A 19,915-nucleotide genomic window follows, 5' to 3' on the forward strand; every position below is an offset into this window, starting at 1 on the left:
TATTGGTTGCTGTTCTGGTTAGGGCACTTGCTGCAACCCTAGACTCCCTTGACAATCTCCAAACAATCCCTTAGAGGGTTGCGACACACCCTTGAGGAGCTCCTCCCTTGCTACGATGCTGCCTGAGGGCATATGCCAACCCTTGATTGCCCTAGGCATCCCTTGTTGTGGTGTTATGGCCTGCGGCCTAGCACACAACCACCCCTGTAGCAAACGGTCCCCAAAATAGTGTCCAAACACCATCAAATCGGCAACATTTTAGCCTTCAAGAACTCGGCCTGGCTGTCTGCACCTTCAAGCACCCAATCGCATACACATCAAGCCCTATGCTAATTTGTCCTTAGCCTAAAACAGATCTGAGAGTTACGTTGTACCTACAACCCACTCCGTGCTGTTTAGGGCAAACCTCTTCAACACATAACTTCTCCTTATAGTTGCGATTTCCCTGCCTTGCAAACACACCTAAAACAACCCTTAACTCATGCCCTAAAACAACCTCATTCACCACGCCGTCACCTACAACAAACAGAAACTCCCACGCTGTTCTTCCAGGCTCCTTCACGCTGTCTTTAGGCTCCTTCTTTGCTGCGGCTAGGGCTTGAGATCCTCCTTTCCACCAAGTCCTTCTCTAAAGGAGAGAATGCCCTCATGGATTTGCATACCCAATCACAAGAGGAGGGAGAGAGATGATGAGATGAGATGATCATGAAATCACTTGAGGTCTCCTCCTTTTATATGCAACGTTGAGGGGTTTGAATGCCTGTTTTGCTTGCTGGCCGACCTTGACAATTTGTCCATAATACAAATAAATCCATATCTTTATTTTTACATGTCGGAATCAGATGATCTTTAGATCAATCCTACACCTTTCGGAGAGAGGAATCCAAGAAAAATATTAGCTGTCATAAATAAGATGACCCATGTGGAGTTTGGCCCTAGTTGCCAATTTTAACAAATTCACACTGTCCTTCATACATGACATAGAATCAAATTGACTTTTATGACTAGATGACAAATCCTAAAGGCTCACAATGGGAGCCATCACTAAAATAAAATTCCTTGCTCATGAAACCCATGAGACAAACATTACAATAATAATTTTATTTTTCTTCTTTTCATCAATTACAGAAAATCACAATTACACGTCATTATGAAGACCAAACCTAGTTACACTTTTCAACACTCCCTCTTAACTAGGGAGGTATTCATAATGATACTTGGTCATTCTCAATCTGAAGAATTTCTCATAAGAAGGGTCGGATTGGTAACCCATCTGTGTAGCATCATATCAACCAGCATTGTAACATAGCAAGGCCTTGACTAACAGCTCTATCTCTCCACGAGATCAGAGCACAATGCTGGCGAGACCAATGATGTATAGACACCCTCATCATTGTCTCTCTCGGAACATACCCCACCCGGGTTCTCAGGGTGTGTTCCACTAGGACTATTCTTATCTTGGATTCCTAGTCCTCAAAGAATATCGGTCCTCTACGACTACTCTTATCTTGGATGCCCTAACTCATCCTCAAAGAGTATCAGATGCCAGATGTTTACCCAATCCTCCATTATGTCTTCCCAAGTGAAGACAAGAATGATGTGTCTATCTCTCCCTCTTAATTAGGGAGGACATATCTATTCCAATAAAGGAATGTACTCATTCCTACGGAAGGAATGTACCTAAGCTCCCTCTTGGCTTAGGAATTTCCAAGTTTCTTTCAAGTAAGAAACTTGTTTCTAGGATCCCTCTTAATTAGGGACTTACAACAGCTCCTCAGGTGGAGATGATGGGACAACCAACTGCTTGAAGAACTCCTCTTCATGATGTCATGAATTTCCTTTCGTTATATAGGAGTCTTCATGTTTGGGACTTCTACATAGGGCACCGACCATCCATCACTTTCATCCATGAGTCAGCCATGTCATCATCAGAAAGTGATCCATCAGTCCATATTTGGCCTTCCTTCATGCCATGTTTACTTAAGGATTTTTCATCCTACTACATGTACATCGGTTGTGGAAGACATCCATAGATCTTCCCTTGGCAGCCCTGCATAAACCCATCGAGATATCTGTTCAGAAATAAAGGAACGAATATTAAAATCAACATTTCCTTTTTCGTCTTTCATCATGACGTCTTCTAGTTTGCATCAACATCCTGCATACATATCGACACATCTCCCAAAGATATATATTGTCAAGGGTCTCTTTCTTTTTCAGACTCCATCAGAATCTTCATATCTTCCATGGAGATATCCTAGTCAAATCTTCTTGGTCTTTGGATGTTGATTGCCTTCTTCCATGGTTGCATATCCCATGATCTCTTCCTTCCTTTCTTCACACATTTCATTCCCAGGAGCTCCCAATCAGAATTCCTCAACTGTAGTCAACCACCTCATACTTCATATGAGGACATATTATGTTGATTTCATCTAGTGAATGTGTGACCCATGCATTTCTGCATTCCTTCGAAGGAGGAGATCCTTCCTTTGATTATGCTCTCAAGATAGAGCATTGATCCATGTTACCTGCAACCATATGACATGACTTCTACAATATCAAATGTAAGCACACATACCTCATTTTTCCTTTGGGTCATCCAGACTTCCTACAACAGCTTCCTTGATTGAAAGAGCTTCAATGTCATCATACCATCATCCCATGAATTCCACAAGTTTGGAATTTTTGATGAAACACATGGGGAATATGTCAAAACTCTTCCTTTTCTTAATTGTCAAACTAACTATTCTAAGTGAGGCACCTTGCTGGAGAGAGCAATGTACTAAATTTCATTGACAGCGTCAAGCAATCTCAAGTAGATTTGGGATTTTGTTTCCATGTAGCACACACCATGGATGAGGAATGAGATGCACTGACAGATAGAAGTCAAACTTTAAATAAAGCGCTAATACTATACTAGTGAAAACTTTTCATTAATAACTAATCACTAGCCAAACAAATAAAGTAAAATCTAGAATTGGAGAATGTATAAATAAACAATAAAATAATAGAAACCCCTAAAGACTAAGAAATAGAAGGAACAATGGCTAATCACTAGTTTATTGAAATGCTAAAAATAGATGCTCTTGACAATTAGGAGATCCCTAAAACTTAGGAGACGATGTGAATGATTGAGAATAGGCTTTTCATTAGGGATATTGGTCATATTTGGAATTTAGGTATATTAGGACTTACACTAGATGTAATAATAAAGTCTCACTAATAAAGTGATGTAATAAGTACACATTTCATATAGTAATTAATGTTGCGGTTATTAGTTAGGTATTAGGGATTTACATAACATACTCCTACTATGTAATAAGAGATTGCTTCATCTAGTGCATGAATTAATCAACTCTTTCTCATTCTAAGTGTATTCTTGTCTATGCTTGTGTGTTTTGGACCATGTGATATTTGCCTCGAAGGTTGGATATTTTGTTGAAATTTGGTAGCATTGTGAGGTAATCTCATGTGCCCTTGGTGTTGAGTATGTGAGAGGAAAACACCGATAGAAGTGATTTTATGAGTGTATTGGCTAAGACCCATGGTATTTTGATGACACATGGTATCGACCCATGGTATTCTGATAACCCATGGTATTTTGATGACCCATGATATTGACCCATAGTATTTTTATAACCCATGGTATAAACTCGTGGTATTGTACTCTTTGAAAAGGTATAAATTAGAAACCAATGGAAAGTATTGAGATTAATCATGGAGAGGAGAATAATGGATGTTTTTTCTTGATTGGGGTTTTGATTTGCTGAGGAAATCACAAACATGTGCAGGAGTAGCAGGGTACTCTTGAAGGATGTGAGTAATTGGTTCATGGGGCAAATTTGTTAGGAAAAATCTTGAAGGAGGCCGTTAGTTTTTTCTAAAGGCAAGGAAGGAAAGGTTGCAAGTAGGAAAGGAGCAACTAAGGGCATTAAAGACAGTGCATACCCTAGGAAGGGTTGAACCTGTGGGAATCTACCATCCGAAGGCTGAAGGACAAGCCATTGAAGATAGAGGAAGTTAGCCACTGGTTTGAGGGACAAAATCACAGTCAAGGGAGGAAGAAACTATGCCCTAGGGAGGGTCAGTTGACTAATAAGGTAACCCTGTAGGAGCTGAGCCTGTGGAGGGGCTGTTTTGTGTTTTTGGGTAGTCCACAAGTCAAGAGGAAGGAATTCTTGCCCTAGTTTAGGGCCTCAACTGTGGCAGGAACAAGCCGCAACAAAAAGGAAGGGTCGAGGGTTGTTTGAGAGGGCTAGGAAAGTGCTAGGTTGAATGCATTGAGGTACCGCTGGCCTTTGGTGGCCATTCAAGGAAGGACAATAGCTAAAATGGAAGCATTTTGTAGGGTAGTTAAGGGTTGAAAGAACTCAGCCTTAGCCCAGGAAAACACATGTGTGTTTGTTCTTATATTTTTGGTATTGTACAGGGATAGTGAACGACCACTTTCCTTGGTACAGGAGCCCTTGTATTTCTTCTTAAAGGAATTATAAGAAATCAATTTTGGGCATTAAATTCTATATACCGCGCATGATCTAATTGCTGGTGTGTTTTTTGCTATTTAAAAGTTTTAAAGTTAGGCATTTCATTATGCTTATTTTTGTTTTGTTTTTTGAAACTGCCGAAACATAGCCCAAACCTAGGTTTCATGGAATTCTAACATGGTATCAGAGCCACTTTGAAGAGCAGTTGGATTAGAGATTGCACAAGAGACAACTTTAAGAGGGGGATGAAGTGATTGTTTATAGGTGGCGATAGTCTTGAAGTGTTGCCGCAGATTTGACAACTAAGTAAGGTTCCAGAGACTTAGAGAGAGTCAAGTTTCAGAGGGAGTTCACAGATTTAGAGGGAGAGTTAGCAACCCCAGAAGAGTGTGCCTTCAAGTTCAAAAAGGAGAGAGGAGTCTTCCAAAGTTGTCAAGAAGATGTCGTGGTATGAGATAGCCATGCAGGATGCTCATGAGTAGGAAGCTTCAAGAAGCAAGATGTCTTTGAAGAAAGGTCCAAGTCTTGAACATGATTTTCTTTAGTGATGAAAGAAGATGCTTATGATGAATGTGTTCTAGTATAGAAAATAGAGAGACTTCTAGGGAATGGAAGTTCCTCCCTTGCTAAGAGGGAGTGTTGAAATTTGGTAGCATTAAGAGGCGCTCTCACCTGTCCTTGGTGCTGGGTATGTGAGAGAAAAACACTCATAGAAGTGATGTAATGAGTGTATGGGCTAAGACCCATGGTATCTACCCATGGTCTTTTGATAACCCATGGTATTGCACCCTTTGAAAAGGTATAAATTAGAAGCCAATGGAGAGGCTTGAGATCCGTCATGGAGAGGAGAATAATGGATGTTTCTTCTTGATTAGGGTTCTGCGATTTCTTTTGAGGAAACCATAGATGTGCGAAGGAGCAGTAGGGTACTCTTGAAGGATGTGAGTAAATTGGTTCATGGGGCAAATCTGTTAGGACAAATATTGAAGGAGGCCATTAGGCTATTCTAAAGGCAAGGAAGGAAAGGCCGCAAGGAGGAAAGGAGCAATTGAGGGCATTAAAGGCAGTCCGTGCCCTAGGAAGGGTCAAACCTGTGGGAATCTACCATCCAAAGGCTAAAGGACAAGCCATTGAAGGTAGAGGAAGCTAGCCGCTGGTTTGAGGGACAAAACCACAATTAAGGGAAGAAGGACTTGTGCCCTAAGGAGGTTTGGTTGATTGATAAGGTAGTCATGTAGGAGTCAAGCCTATGGAGGGGTCGACTGGTGCTTTTGGCTAGTTTGCAAGTCAAGGGGAATGAATTCATGCCCTAGTTTAGGGCCGGACTTGTGTTAGGAACAAACTACGGCAAGAAGGAGGGGCCAATGTTGTTGTTTGAGAGGGCTAGGAAAGCCCTAGGTTGATCCAAACAAGGTACAAGAGGTATCAATGGCCTATGGTGGCCATTCAAGGAAGGGAAACAACTAAAATGGAAGCATTTTGTAGGGCAGTTAAGGGCTAAAAGAACTCAGCCTTAGCCCAGGAAAACATAGGTGTGTTTGTTCTTATGTTTTTGGTATTGTACAAGGATTGTAAAGGGCCACTTTCTTTGGTACGGGAGCCCTTGGATTTCTTGTTAAAGGAATAATAAGAAATCAATTTTGGGCATTAAATTCTGTATACTGTGTTGATTTTTCAAGTGCAATAGATACAAGCACTAATTTCTGAAACATTGATAATTACTTCTAATGATGTAGATATTCCTTTAGCACTTCCAGTTTATCATTAAGTAATTACACATTAGAAATTCAACCATAAGTGCATAAGGACACTAGATATCCCAATGCACAAAGACAACACAACATTAACCTTGTGAAAACCCACTTGGGGGAAAAACCCAACAACTTTTTCCTTGGGGAAATTCTTTAGTTCGACAAGAAATACACCTAATACTACTAGTCAACTATGATGGTCAAACTGATCAATGGACGCTACCTTAAATTTCAAGGATCAACAGACGTTGCTTATTGAAGTGCTAGCTTGAGAAAGCCTAGACCTGATCGATGGAATTCATTATATGGAACTATGTTGTTACAATCATGTCAAAAGAAATTTCTTGATCTAAAGAACATTGCTGTCAGTTTTAAAATTTATTAAGATTACAAAACCCCTAGGGTTTGGAAGTTTGAAATTGAGTTGAACAAGAATAACCTGGAATGTATGGACATATCCCTAGTATGATAGCAAGTATGATGAAGATTGAAAAATAATGTAAGAATGAAAGATGAAGGTCAGGCTTGTAAGATCATTAGGATTGAAGTTAAAACCCTATCAAGTCATAAGGGTTGAAAACAAAAACCAGGGCTTGTGGATGGTCTTCTTCTGCTTCATAAAAGAAAACCCTAGCCCCAAGAAGATTTGACATCTTGATGATGAGGGCGATCTGTAGGATTGGATTCAAGAAGATTGAAGATCAAGAGGGAGTTGTCATGAGCTGAAAAGATAAGTATCTTGTATTTCTTTTATTGTTTTAATCGTTACTGACATGGGATTGTTTATGGTTTGTAAACCCTAGGTAGGGTTGGAGATGAAAATGGGCCAAATCCTACAACTGATTATGTTCATTTGAAAGAGGAAACCCTAACTTCTTGATAATGTTATAGACTCTTTGATGATGATTATGTAGACAAGATTAACTCTTTGATGAATTGGACGAGGTTAACTAGACTTGAGAAGGCTAAAGAATAAGAGGGAGTTGACAAGTTCTCAAAAATATAAGTATCTTGTACTTTGTTTTTATATTAAATCATTACTAATGATGTGGATTCCTTGATGATGATGCAAACCCCCTGATAAATGATGTAGACAAGGTCAGTTCCTTGATGATGATGATGATGTGCATTCCTTGATAATGATGTGGACTTGTCGATGATGCTGATGATAATGATGTGGACTTGTTAATGATGTTGATGATAATGATGTGGACTTGTTAATGATGTTGATGATGACAATGTGAACTCGTTGATGATGATGATGTGGACTCGTTGATGATGTTAATGATGATGGTGTGGACTCATTGATGATAATGATGATGATGTGGACTCATTTATGTTGTAGACTCCTTAATGATGATGATGTAGACTCTTTGATAATGTGGATTCCTTGATGATAATGATATCGACGAGAATAACTCCTTAATGAGTTGAACAAGGTTGATTGAACCCAAGAAGACTAAGATCAAGAGGGAGTTGACACATTCTCAAGAGATAAGTACTTTCTTGATTGTTTCATTATGAGTCTCGTCTTTGAATATCTTGCTTGGCTGTATCTATTCTTCCAGAACCTCCTAGCGAGGATTGCAGGGACATAATGATAATTGCAAAGGTGAGACAATCGTTGGAAATGGATGGAAGAACAATGTGCCAAGAAGACTTGTGATTGGATTAACTTTGGATGCAAAGGGAGTAGACAACATCAACTTGATTGAAGCACGCTTCTGATTTATGTGACCTCTAAGATGAAGATGGTTAGAAATGTTGAAGAACGATGATGATTTAATATGATGAAGTTGAGCCCGTGATTTTTTCGCTAAGTATTGATATGACAAGGACTGAGGTCCTCTTCATCTAGTGTAAGAAGGAGCTGATTGAAGAATTGTAAGATTGCAAGTATAACAAATTCCTGCTGAGGTTGTGGCATGATGGACTATGAGTCCATGGACACTTGCTAAATGATAAAGAAACTACGAGACTTTGCTGATGAATTCCTTTGTTTGTCTTGTTGAACCACCTGATGCATAAAATCATTAACTCTATCTGGACTGGATGTGTTATGAAGAATTGTATTGGTCTAAATGACATGGATGACCTTGCTACATATAGCACGATTGAAGCTAGAAATGTGGCTGATTTGTGAAGAACGATGATGATTTAATATGATGAAGTTGAGCCCATGATTTTTTTGCTATGTATTGATATGACAAGGACTGAGGTCCTCTTCGTCTAGTGTAAGAAGGAGCTGATTGAAGAACTGTAAGATTGCAAGTATAACGAATTCCTACTGAGCTTGTGGCATGATGGACTATGAGTCCATGGACACTTGCTCAATGATAGAGAAACTATGAGACTTTGCTGATGAATTCCTTTGTTTGTCTTGTTGAACCACATGATGCATAGAACCATTAACTCTATCTGGACTTTATGTGTTCTGAACAATTCTATTGGTCTAAATGACATGGATGACCCTGCTACATATAGCACGATTGAAGCTAGAAATGTGGCTGATTTGTGAAGTTGGTTGCTGATCTATTTGATCTTCTGCTTTTGTTGATGAACATGTTGTTGATATTTGCCTCTGTGAGAAGCCCCTTATTGTGTGCTGGATTCGACTATGGTTACTGATATTTGCTTCTGTGAGAAGCTCCAAATAAAGACTGAATACTGTTGTTTGCTGAAATGTTTGATAAAGTACTGAGATCCACCATGGCTACATTTTTGCTGTTGATCTGGTTGCTGATGTTTATATGAAGAAACTGGAATGGCTGAGAATCCCTTGAGAAAAAGCGTACATAGCATCATGATTCCTCCTTTAGGCTGTGTGTTGTGAGACCTTGTGGTTGATGAGATGCATTGACTTGATTCCTCTTGTAGGCTATGTGTTGTGAGAACTTGTGGTCTGGGAAATGCATTGACTTGTGATTCCTCTCATAGGCTGTGTGTTGTGAGACCTTGTGGTTTGGGAGATGCATTGACTTGATAATTCCTCCTGTAGGCTGTGTGCTGCAAGACCTTGTGGTCCGGGAGATGCATTGACTTGACGACTCCTCCCTTAGGCTGTGTGCTATGAGACCGTATGGTCGGGGAGATGCATTGATTTGGTGATTCATCCCTTAGGTTGTGCACTGCGAAACCTTGTGGTCGGGGAGATGTATTGAGATGAGTTGGATGCTGTGTGTCTTCCCTTATGATGAGACCGATGATCTCTCCCTTAGATTGTGGGCTGTGAGACCTATAATTGGTCAGGGATATTGATCTTGACAAAGAACGATTTGTATTTGTGATCTCTTCCTTAGGTTGTGGCTATGAGACCTATGATTAGTCCGGAAGATTGATCTTGAGAAAGAGAATGAAAAGTACCTCCTTGACTAAGAGGGAAGTGTTGGAAAATATGGTAGTCATGAACGGTATTTTCATCTTGAAAAAGAAATTAAAATTAAAATTTTTATTATTGCCTCTAAAATTTTCAAGTCGGCCTCATTTTGTGTAGGTCGGCTGGGCCCGTAAGAGGTACCCATTCAACCCCCACTTGAAGGCTTTATAAAGGAGATCGTCTCTCCTCATTTGCACATTGAACTTGTCTTATCTATCTCTGATCTAGCGAAGTTGGAGAAGGGGGCCGAAATTTTGAAAGGGAGCTTGGACATTGGCTTGGCACTTATCTTGTTTCTGATTACTGGTTTGGCTATTGTCTTGCTATGGTTATTTATGATGTATTGATAAATCTAAAACTCTCTCTCTCATAGGGAAAGACTTTTCTTGGGTTTCTCCTTATGGTTTTGCCCTGATTGTGAGCCTAATTTTTGTGTCTCTTGTCTCATTGTCTCATGATTATTTTACTGCTCTTTCATGTTTTAATGGTTGATTTTTCTTTTGTATAACAACTTAATGATGTTGGATAAATAATATGTGAAATTAATATTCACTGAATCATTGGAAGTAGTTATTTGTGGAGGGAAATCATATCTAGTTTGTGCCCTAGATATCTCAACACCAAGAAACCATAACAAATCTCAAGCAGAAACAACTACCAATAGTACTTCTTTCATCATCAACATTGCCAACCTCAAGTCTCATGTAGCTGTGTATCAATCCAAGATTTTTCATGTCAAGTTCAACTCCCAGCTCCCTTTGAAGGCAACATCTTTTCTTCTAACTCAAGAGTCCTATCGTCAGGGAAAAAAATTCATTAAGATCATTCTTAATTAATCAATCTCAAGATATGAGGTCTTCTTCAATCATGAGGTGCTCTCAAAATCCATGGGAAACTCTTCCAACTGAGACAAACTTCTTATCATGATCCTCTCTCTCTTACTGGGAGAACCTTCGGCTTTTATGTTGCCATTTACTAGATTTGCTCTTCCAATATTTAGGTCTCTTATAAATCTGGAAAATCCTCTATCTATGCTTCGTTCTTCCGTATCATTCTTCTGCTGCCAAAACCTAGGCAACCCTTGTCATTTACCTGTAGTCCTCATTTGGAGGATAAGGAAGAAAGATTACAGTTAAACAAAGAGTACATAACCAAGAGACTAACCAAAAATTAAAGATAATAACAATAGTCTTAATCAAAGAGGAGAGCTACAAAATACTTTGAGAGAAAGGTTTAGACTTGTTGTACTCAACTTGCATCTTCGCCATCTTCATCCACATCGTTATCATGATGGCATTTCTTTCTTGCTAGGGTTAGGGTTTTCTTCTTTCGACGGGAACAACTAATCTTAGGGTTTTTTTCCATAAACGCTAGGGCATTCTTGTTCAAAACCTTTTGCATCCTAGAGATTCAAATGTCTAGCTAGGGTTTTTAACTTCAAAACCCTAGATTTTCATAACCCATTACAAACCCTAGATATGTCACACTCATCCTAGAAGGCTTATATACTCTTCAACAATCCTTGTAGCAATACTAGTGGAGGATTATCCATAGGACCTCCACACCTCTTGATATCAACTCTTGATTAACAACAAAGGTTTCAAAAAACGTCTTTTGAGCATTTGACATGTTCTTAGACAAGAACATAATGACGCTCAATGCAACTTGAAGTCCAGAAATCTTGACTTCCTTGCATGGAGTTGGCATCAAAAACATGAACTGTAGAAACCTATTTTTGTTCTTGCTAAACTTCATTGCAACACTTCTCCTGATTTGATATACTGACAATGTCTCCAAAACATCAGGAAATCATTCTTGAGTATGATCTTGGTCCTTCAAAGTGACTTGAGTCCTTTTAAGGAACTTGATCATTTAAGACACAGTATACTGAGAAAAACATCAACAATTCTTATTCTAAATGCTTGACCTCTCATTTGAAATGTTTGATGACAGAGGATGCTAAAATCCCCGACCTTTTTGCTTACCATTAATCCTGAGATCTTGCAACAATCTTGACCTACTAAAGTAATCATCCTGCTGAGTTTCTCGAACTCTGTAACGCCTTTTGATCTGAGGTTTCTAAATTTCAGGTTCATATAATCTCGACTTACTAACCTACAAAGACTTCGATTTCCTTTTAAGAATATTTCTACCTTAGACTTATGAGGGAAAGCCTTTTGAAGTTCTTTGGTTCTTCGAAACACGATGAGGACTTCGTTCTACTTACTAGAGTAAGCAAGAAAGACTTCTTTCAGCCTTCTTGAATCCTCACTCTGTTGCATTAAACAAATCACAATGAATTGCACTAGAGAAGTCAGTTGATCTTTCATGACACTGAGGTATCCTTGACTGAAGAAGTAAGGCTGGATTTGTCACATATGTATGCACAGGAGGTAGGAGGCTTGGATCAAGGAGTTTGATCATCATTGAGTAGTTGAGCAAAGCCACCACAGTGATGTAATTCAGAATGTTCCATAAAAACAGAGATAATTTGGATCATAAGGATGGGTTGATATCATAGACATAGTCAACTTGATGTAATTCAGACTGCTGGTCATACTTTAGAGAATAAGGTTCGTAGCTCAGATTAGCATACAAACTTCAGATCCCTTCCATAGATCTCTACATACCTCGGTCTTAGCTCAGGATCATGTTCAGTACTTGGATGTCAGAGTGCAATTCAGATTTATCACAATTTCACAGAAATGTATCTTTAGAAATTTTGGTCCAGCACCACAGAGGCAATTCGAAACACAAAGAGGACCACCTTATCATAGAGCTAATTTGAACTGCTTTCCAAAACTAGCTCTAATACCATGTTGAAATTCGTTTGCAAATTGGAATTTCTAATCAAGATAATTACTTGTGACTGATATATATGTTTTCATTTAGCATTTATTTCATCTAGTTATGTCATCAAACAATTATACATTCAAAATATAAAGAAAGTAGAGACACCAAAGATTAGGCCATTGGCTAGGGCAAAACCCACAAGGGGAAAAGCCTAACAATCCTTTCCTTATAGAATCTTATTAAACAAGAGAAATGCAAGTCATCGATAAACTGACTAGTAGACCAATTACCCAAGTGCCAAGTCAGCCCTCCTCCAAGCAACAACTGCCCACAACACTGTTCATGAGATGCCACTTGTCTGTTCTCAAAACAACCTCAGTCCATAGGAGTAAAGTGTCTTATATAGCTCATATTACATAGAGATGTAGTGCTATAAGTAAAAAGTATATCACAGAGAGATAGGCACCACAAGAAGCTTGCATATGAAGAGAGAAGTGCCACAGGAAGCTTGCATCATCACAAAGAGAAGGTGCCATAGAAAAATCGTTTTATTCCAGAAGAATGTGCCTCAGATTCGCATGCCACAGACCTGAATTGCTTTCCACAAAAGAGAGACCCAAATTGGTTGCCAAATGGTGGAGGAATGATGCCAATATATAGTTGTTTCCTCATGCGAAAAGGTGCCTTTAAAGGTTGAGATGACTTGGCTTCTGGAGGGCTGACTTGGTCAACTTGGGGACAAAAAAATAAACTTTAAAAATTCAATTTTCTTTTGCCTTTTAAATGTCCAAATGGGACATGATAAAATATTTTTCCTTTTGACTCAAATAATTTTTTTTGACCCTTTACAAAATCGTAATGACAAATATACATTATGAAGACCGAACCTAGTTATAATTTCAACAACTTCTAGCTGTGATGTCATCCTTCTCATATTTTGTTTTCCCTTCATCATCTGAATCATCATCTGAAGGATTAATAACCTTACCTTTCACAATATCCGAGACATCATTCTTTGGAAGGATGAGGTCAATCCTTGCTTTCCAAGCCTTGAAATTTGTAGCTCCTTCAAGCTTGTTTTCTGACTTCATAGAGGAACCCACGGTTATAGACAAACAATCAAATTGTAGATGTAGGTCTCTTCACAAGCTCTTTCCTTTACCAAAGCTCTTTAAGAGTGATCTCAATGTCCTTTCCTTCACCAAACCTCTGAAACCATGTTGATTTTTGAAATGCAATACATACTAGCACTAATTTATGAAATACTGATAATTACTTCTAATGATGTAGATATTGTTTTAGCACTTCCAGTTTATCATTAAGCAATTACACTTCAGAAATCCAACCCTAAATGCATACAGACAATAGATATCACAATGTGCAAAGACAACAAAAGATTTACCCTGGGAAAACCCACTTGGGCGAAAAACTCAACTACCATTTCCTTAGAGAAATTCTTCAGTTCAACAAGAGATACACCTAATACTGCTAGTCAACTATGATGGTCAAACTGAACAACATTACTATGGTCAAACCTGGTCAAACAACCCTCTTCTCAAGTCAATATTTTTGCCCAACAAACTCGGACCTATTTGATCTGTCTAGGATGAAATTCAGCCTTTTAAAATCTGCCCAGAAACTCGGCCCTACTGCCTAGAATATTCTGTCCAGAGTTTCGGCCGTGCTGCCCAGAATATGCCCATAAATTCACACGTGTGAAGTCAAGAGAGAGAGAGAAATACTAGAGATGAATTCATCCTTCTCCGCTTGGATGCCCAGAATATATCTTGTCTTTTTGTGAGATCGAAATGTCTTATGGAGGAGGTCGAATGCCTTTATAGTGTTATGCCTGGCTTGAATGGGTGTCTCTTCACTAGGGTCAACTTGACAAGTTTGGAGCCAAAAATTCAAAATTCAAAATCTGAAATTTTTTCTTTTGAAACTGACATGAAGAACATGTCTTATATTAATATTTTCAATGGCTAATCAATAAAATGACATGAAGAACATGCCTTGCATTTTCATTGTATATTTCAAGGGCTAAAATGTTAATTATGAAGACTGCCCATAGCTACAAAATTCAACATACTGTGCATGATCTAATTGCTGTTGTGTTTTCCGATGTGTCAACGTTTTAAAGTTAGGTATTTCAGTGTGTTTATGTTCATTGTTTTCTGTTTTGTGAAACTGCCAAAATATAGACTAGAGTTGGGGTGCATGGAATTCTAACATATTTTACTTGAGGATGCTTGGGGTGAGGAGTATAGTTCATAGAGGTTGGTGATGGACCTAGACACATGTTAAGGAGCATTGGAGCTCATTGGCCACATTGACACACATGAGAGGGCATGTGGCACACTATTAGAGGAGTGCCTTGCATGAGGACACTTGTATAGTGGACCACCATGGAAGAGGGAGTGTTGGACATATTGTTGGAGTGTGCACCATCTTGGATGAGGGGCATTGAGCCCAAGATCATGACTTGGAGGGTGCTTCATTTTTGGGGTTGGATAAACCCTAGTTTGACACATGTACATCCTTGTATTGTAGAACGGTCCATGTAGAGTTGCTCTGTCCGTTACTTGTATGGACACATGTCCTTATTTTATGGTAGCTTCCCTCTCTTGATTCCTACTTGTATATATAAGGAGAGAGCTCATGTATTCATCCATCATTTTGTACTCTTTGTATTTGTCTTGGAGATGCTATGGTTCATGAAGAAACCCTAGGAGCTAGATGTTAGGGTTCATGAGGAAACCCTAGGAGAAGAAAAGGGGAAAGAGGGACATCTTGGATGTTCTTGGAGGTATTATTCTTTTGTGATGATAAGGTTTACCGTTGTGAGGACTAGGGTTTGTTCTATATACATTTCCTAGATAAGAACATGACATTGAAGATAATGATGGTTCTTGTGATTCTTGTTGTTCCACTAGGGTTTTTGTCCCAGTAGAAGACATGTAGATTGGAGCCAATGCCTTACATGATTTTGGAGCTTTATTCTTTTGGGATGTGAGGCTAGGGGAAAGATTGTAGAGTTCTTGTATTCTTGATGATCGATTGAGTTCTTGGTGTTTGTGATGATGCAAGAGTGGAAGACCTAGGGTTTGAGGATTCAAACCCTAGGATGGACATGTAGATTTAGAGGCTAGCACTAGAATTGTCTTGTTATGTACTTGTGTGATGCAACATGGCTATGGTTTGAAAACCTTAAGGAAGACAATTATACTAGTGAGGAGAGATTGTGTGCAAAAGCTTGTTGTTGCTAAGGAAGACTTCTTGGTGTCAATGCTTGCTTTTTGGAGATCTTTGGTGGTGGCTATGATTTTCATGACTTCTCTAGCTATTGCTTTTGAGAGCTTGAAAGATTTTTTTAGCTATGTGGTAGCTCTGGTATGTACATGTAGTTCATTCTTTTGCATATAAATGAAGTTTTCAGCTGTCCAATACTTGTGTAATTGCAGAGTTGATTTTCATCTTTCATTGTCATTAATAGAAACTTTCTATTGCGAAATTTTTCTCCAAATAGGTTTATCAGTTGCTGCCATAATTTATTTGTGCTTTTTGTCAAATCTAAATTGTTGAGTTGAGTATCGAACATAGCTAAATCAATGCCGGATTTGGCTGTATCATCTCTAATTGTGCACTCTAATTTTTCATGTTGTGTGGGTTTTCTTTCTATTTCGCTAACAACGCTCTATATGTTTATGTGAATTACATGCAATTGCATTATCACCTTCCATGTGCAAATTTTTCTAACATCATGTCTTTCCATGTCAAAAACAAAATATCCTACTCAACTAAAAAATTTAGAAACATTCCTTCAATGTTAATAACAAACAATGTATATTTCTGCAAACCTGTTGAAGGATTAAAAAATGCCCTTGTTTGCTTTAAACATGTCTTCTTTCTCTGTAAATTAGGGCATCAGCTTGTGTTTTTTCTAATGTAATACATGATGGATACATGCCGATATGACAACTATACACTACTTCCGTTTGGTATAGCTTCTTATTGTTAAATTTGGCAACTAGGGCCAAACTCCACCTTAGACAACTCATATGATGCAACTGATATTTTTATTGGATTCCTCTCTTTGAGAGGTGTAGGATTGATCTAAAGATCATCTCATTCTGACATGTACAAATGGAATTATGAATTTATTTTGTTTATGGACAAATTGTCAAGGTCGGCCAACAAACTAATGTAGGCTCAGAAGCCCAATAATCACGTCTATTCATCCTCAACATTTGCATATAAATAGAAGGTGCCTTTGCCTCATTTGGACATCACTCACCTTCTCACACATCTCTCTCTCCTCATATGATTGGGTATGGATTTTAGGACAGCCTCTCTCCACACGTGCGAAGAAGAAGAAGAAGAAGACTGTTTTTCTGCATTGACTGAATTTCAGGAAAGCTTGACTAAGCATTGACCAACAACGTTGACTTGTTTGACTGTTTTTTTTTGTGGGAGACTTTCTGTTTGGGCAGGACGCATTTCTGGGCACAGAAATTGAGGCAGTCCGTACTGTTTGACCAGTGTTGACTGCAGCGTTGACCAAGTTTGACTGAGTATTTTCGGACTGTTTTTGGGCTGATTTGATTTTCTGTTGGAGGCCGAGTTGACCGAGATGTTTTGGAGGTCAAAATCTGCACTATTTGACCAGCATTGACTTTTGGGTTAGGGCTTTGTGTGGCTGCTGTTTGACTGTACATAATTCACTTTGATTGGGCAAGTGAATATTGCATATTGTACTCTCTCTCTCTGCTGAACTTTTTGAAGAATAATAAGAAGAATTGATCAAAGGGTTTCTCCACATTGTGGTTTGTCCCTGGCTGGCGCCATATCTTGTGTCCTCTTGTTTTGGCTTGTCTTCTATTGTTTTATTTATGTTCTATCTGCATTTACTGTCATGTTAATGTGATTGCTAATCTGGAAATTGGTATTAGGATAATAAGAAAATTGAAGTAAATTGCTCTTAGGCATAGAACATACCATTGTTATCTAAAATTAACATTTATCTTCTTTGATCTTCATCATATTACGGACTTTGTTTTGTGTGTCTAGATTTATTCTTACATTGCAAATTTTCTTTAAATTGCATCGAGCATGTTTTTATTTCTCTGCAAGTTAGGGCATGAGCCTGTTTTCCTTTTTCTGTCATAATTGTGATATTGTCTAATGCATGGTGAATACCCAATATAACAACTACGGAATACTTCCATCTGGTATAGCTTCTCCTTTCTATCAATCTTCATTGTATTAGGGGTTTTGTTTTGCGTGTCTAGACTTATTCTCACATTGCAAATTTCTGATGTGTCTATCCTCCATACAGTTTTGTTGCTTGTATGGTATGCTTATTTTTTCTATAATACGTGGGCTCTGCAAAGTATTCTCCTACATCAAGGCCCTTTTGGGCTAGGGTTTGTGTTATGTTATGTGTACACTGTATGGCAACCTCGATCGTTATTATTTTTTCAATTATTCACCTTCTCATAAACATGTGGGTGGGATTTCTGATATTACATGTCTGTGTCTGATTGTCTGTATGCAGGTAAGGTAGGTGATTTGTGTGCAAGTATGCGTCATTACTTTTGTTTTGTGCATTTTTCTGTGTACATCATTGAAAGAATGATCCTTTTTTCAATGAATTTTTGAAACAATCAAAACCCTTTTTCTAAGGTTTCCATACTTCAAACTCAAGGAAACTGGAAATATTTATACTATTTTATGTAAGGTGTAACTTGAACCTTGCCTTCCTCTTCTTTCAAAACTCAATCTGTGATCTCTCGATCCTCTATTTCTCCTTTTTTGATCTTTAACTCCATATTTAGGTCAATAATCACTTTCATACCATGTGAAAAAAAATGTAGACAATATAGACAAGTATAGAATATGAAATACATTTGTAAATGGAGTCAATTTGATATAATGAGGACTCTTTTTCATTTTGTTTATTATGTAGCTCTGTGCCTAAACTTCTACTCAACTCATTACAACTGGTAACTAAGTATTCTTTTATTATAGTCACTTGACTGTAATATGACATTATTATATCGAGCTATAGTATAGGAGTGTTAAAACTTAATACTCCAACATAAGTTTTGTGGAATGATATCTCACACTATTTGATGTCCCTGTTGAAAGGTGAACTAAGGGAAAAATATAAATAACAAGGGGATTGGGAAGGAAACAAAACCATGGGCTTGATTTTATAAGTGTATGCATGGCCCAACAAAAGACTTAATGAAGCTTTCATCCGATTTCTTGACCCAGATAGAATCTAGGTAGTGTTTATGGATTTTAATCACTGCATGAATGGTATTTTAATTTTTTGTTTCTAAGAATGTAAAATGATCCACTATCTCTGAAGATAGGTGGAAAAGATCTGCGTGGAGACTACAGATATATACTTTTTTTAATCTATATCTTGCGATTACTGAGAACTTGCATTTTTTGTTTATCCATGTTATTTGATCCATACATATATTTTATTGCACGTCCTTTCAGAAACATGGCTGGAGGAAGCTGTTGGCTTATGTTGGGCCCGGATTTTTGGTCGCAATTGCCTATATGGACCCAGGAAATTGTGAGCACTGATTATATATTCCCCACATGTTTAGTACTTTCAAACCTGACAGTTTACAAAGCTCACTTATAGATAATTGAAATATCTTTTCTCTTGATTTTTCATGCAGTTGAAAGTGATCTTCAAGCAGGTGCACTATATAAATATGAGGTACTCTTTCCCTTTCTCTATAATTGAAATGTATCATTTAATTGACATATTGAGTAAACTGCATTCTGGAATAACTAATGAAATATCAGAATCTTGAAGGAAGAGAATGAGTGATGGCTCACATATGCTGGGCCTAATGATTATGAATTAGTGGCATAAGATGACATTAAACAAATCCTTGTTATTATCATTTTTCTGATTATCTTTGAAAATCATAATTGTTAAACACATACATGGCAGACACATAATATGAATGATAAACCAATGAATTGCATATCCTATTCACAATGATACATATTTATAATACATAGGATTGACCCTTGGTTTCATATTCCATGTGGTCCCTTGGATTCCCTTTGGCTGTTCAGCGTCCACACCAACCCTTAGAGGATTAGGTGTCCAACATTCCCCCCTTAATCCGGAGGGGTATGTATGAGTCCAAGAAGAGAGTTGTAGCACAAAATGTGCAAAAATGCATGGAAGCACTAGGCTGAATGTGCTCTATGAACTACACTGGAACGCTTAGTGCAGTTCCCGGAACTCATCCAAATCTGGCATGAAGCTGAAGTCTTCTGCTAGAGGAAGTGCTCCTCATGTTTTGAAGAGGGAAACCTTCAACCTTGAAAGGGAGGTCTCACTCCGCATAAAAAGGGAGAACCTCAACCTGAAAAAGGAGGTCTCAACCTGTGATGGTTTAAGGATGACCACCAACTCTGGAATGCTTAATGCAATTCCTGGAACTCTTTCAAAACTGGCAAGAAGCTGAAGTCTT

The 19,915-nt window shown here is 38.3% G+C and overlaps 1 protein-coding gene across 1 annotated transcript in view; it reads left to right on the forward strand.

The window, feature by feature from the left end:
* The window catches only part of LOC149207389 (metal transporter Nramp3-like), a 32,188-nt gene extending 13,018 nt beyond the window's left edge, over window positions 1–19,170 (forward strand). The window contains exons 2-3 of the mRNA XM_089398022.1: window positions 18,915–18,993; window positions 19,103–19,170. Of these exons, the coding sequence (XP_089254148.1) occupies window positions 18,915–18,993; window positions 19,103–19,170 (147 nt within the window). The remainder of the gene's footprint in view (window positions 1–18,914; window positions 18,994–19,102) is intronic.
* Window positions 19,171–19,915: the final 745 nt, after the last annotated feature.

This window comes from Pinus tabuliformis, chromosome 1_2 (genome assembly GCF_031772625.1).
Source record: "Pinus tabuliformis cultivar Carrire ecotype Pingquan chromosome 1_2, CPIR1, whole genome shotgun sequence".
Classification (NCBI taxonomy): Eukaryota; Viridiplantae; Streptophyta; class Pinopsida; order Pinales; family Pinaceae; genus Pinus; species Pinus tabuliformis.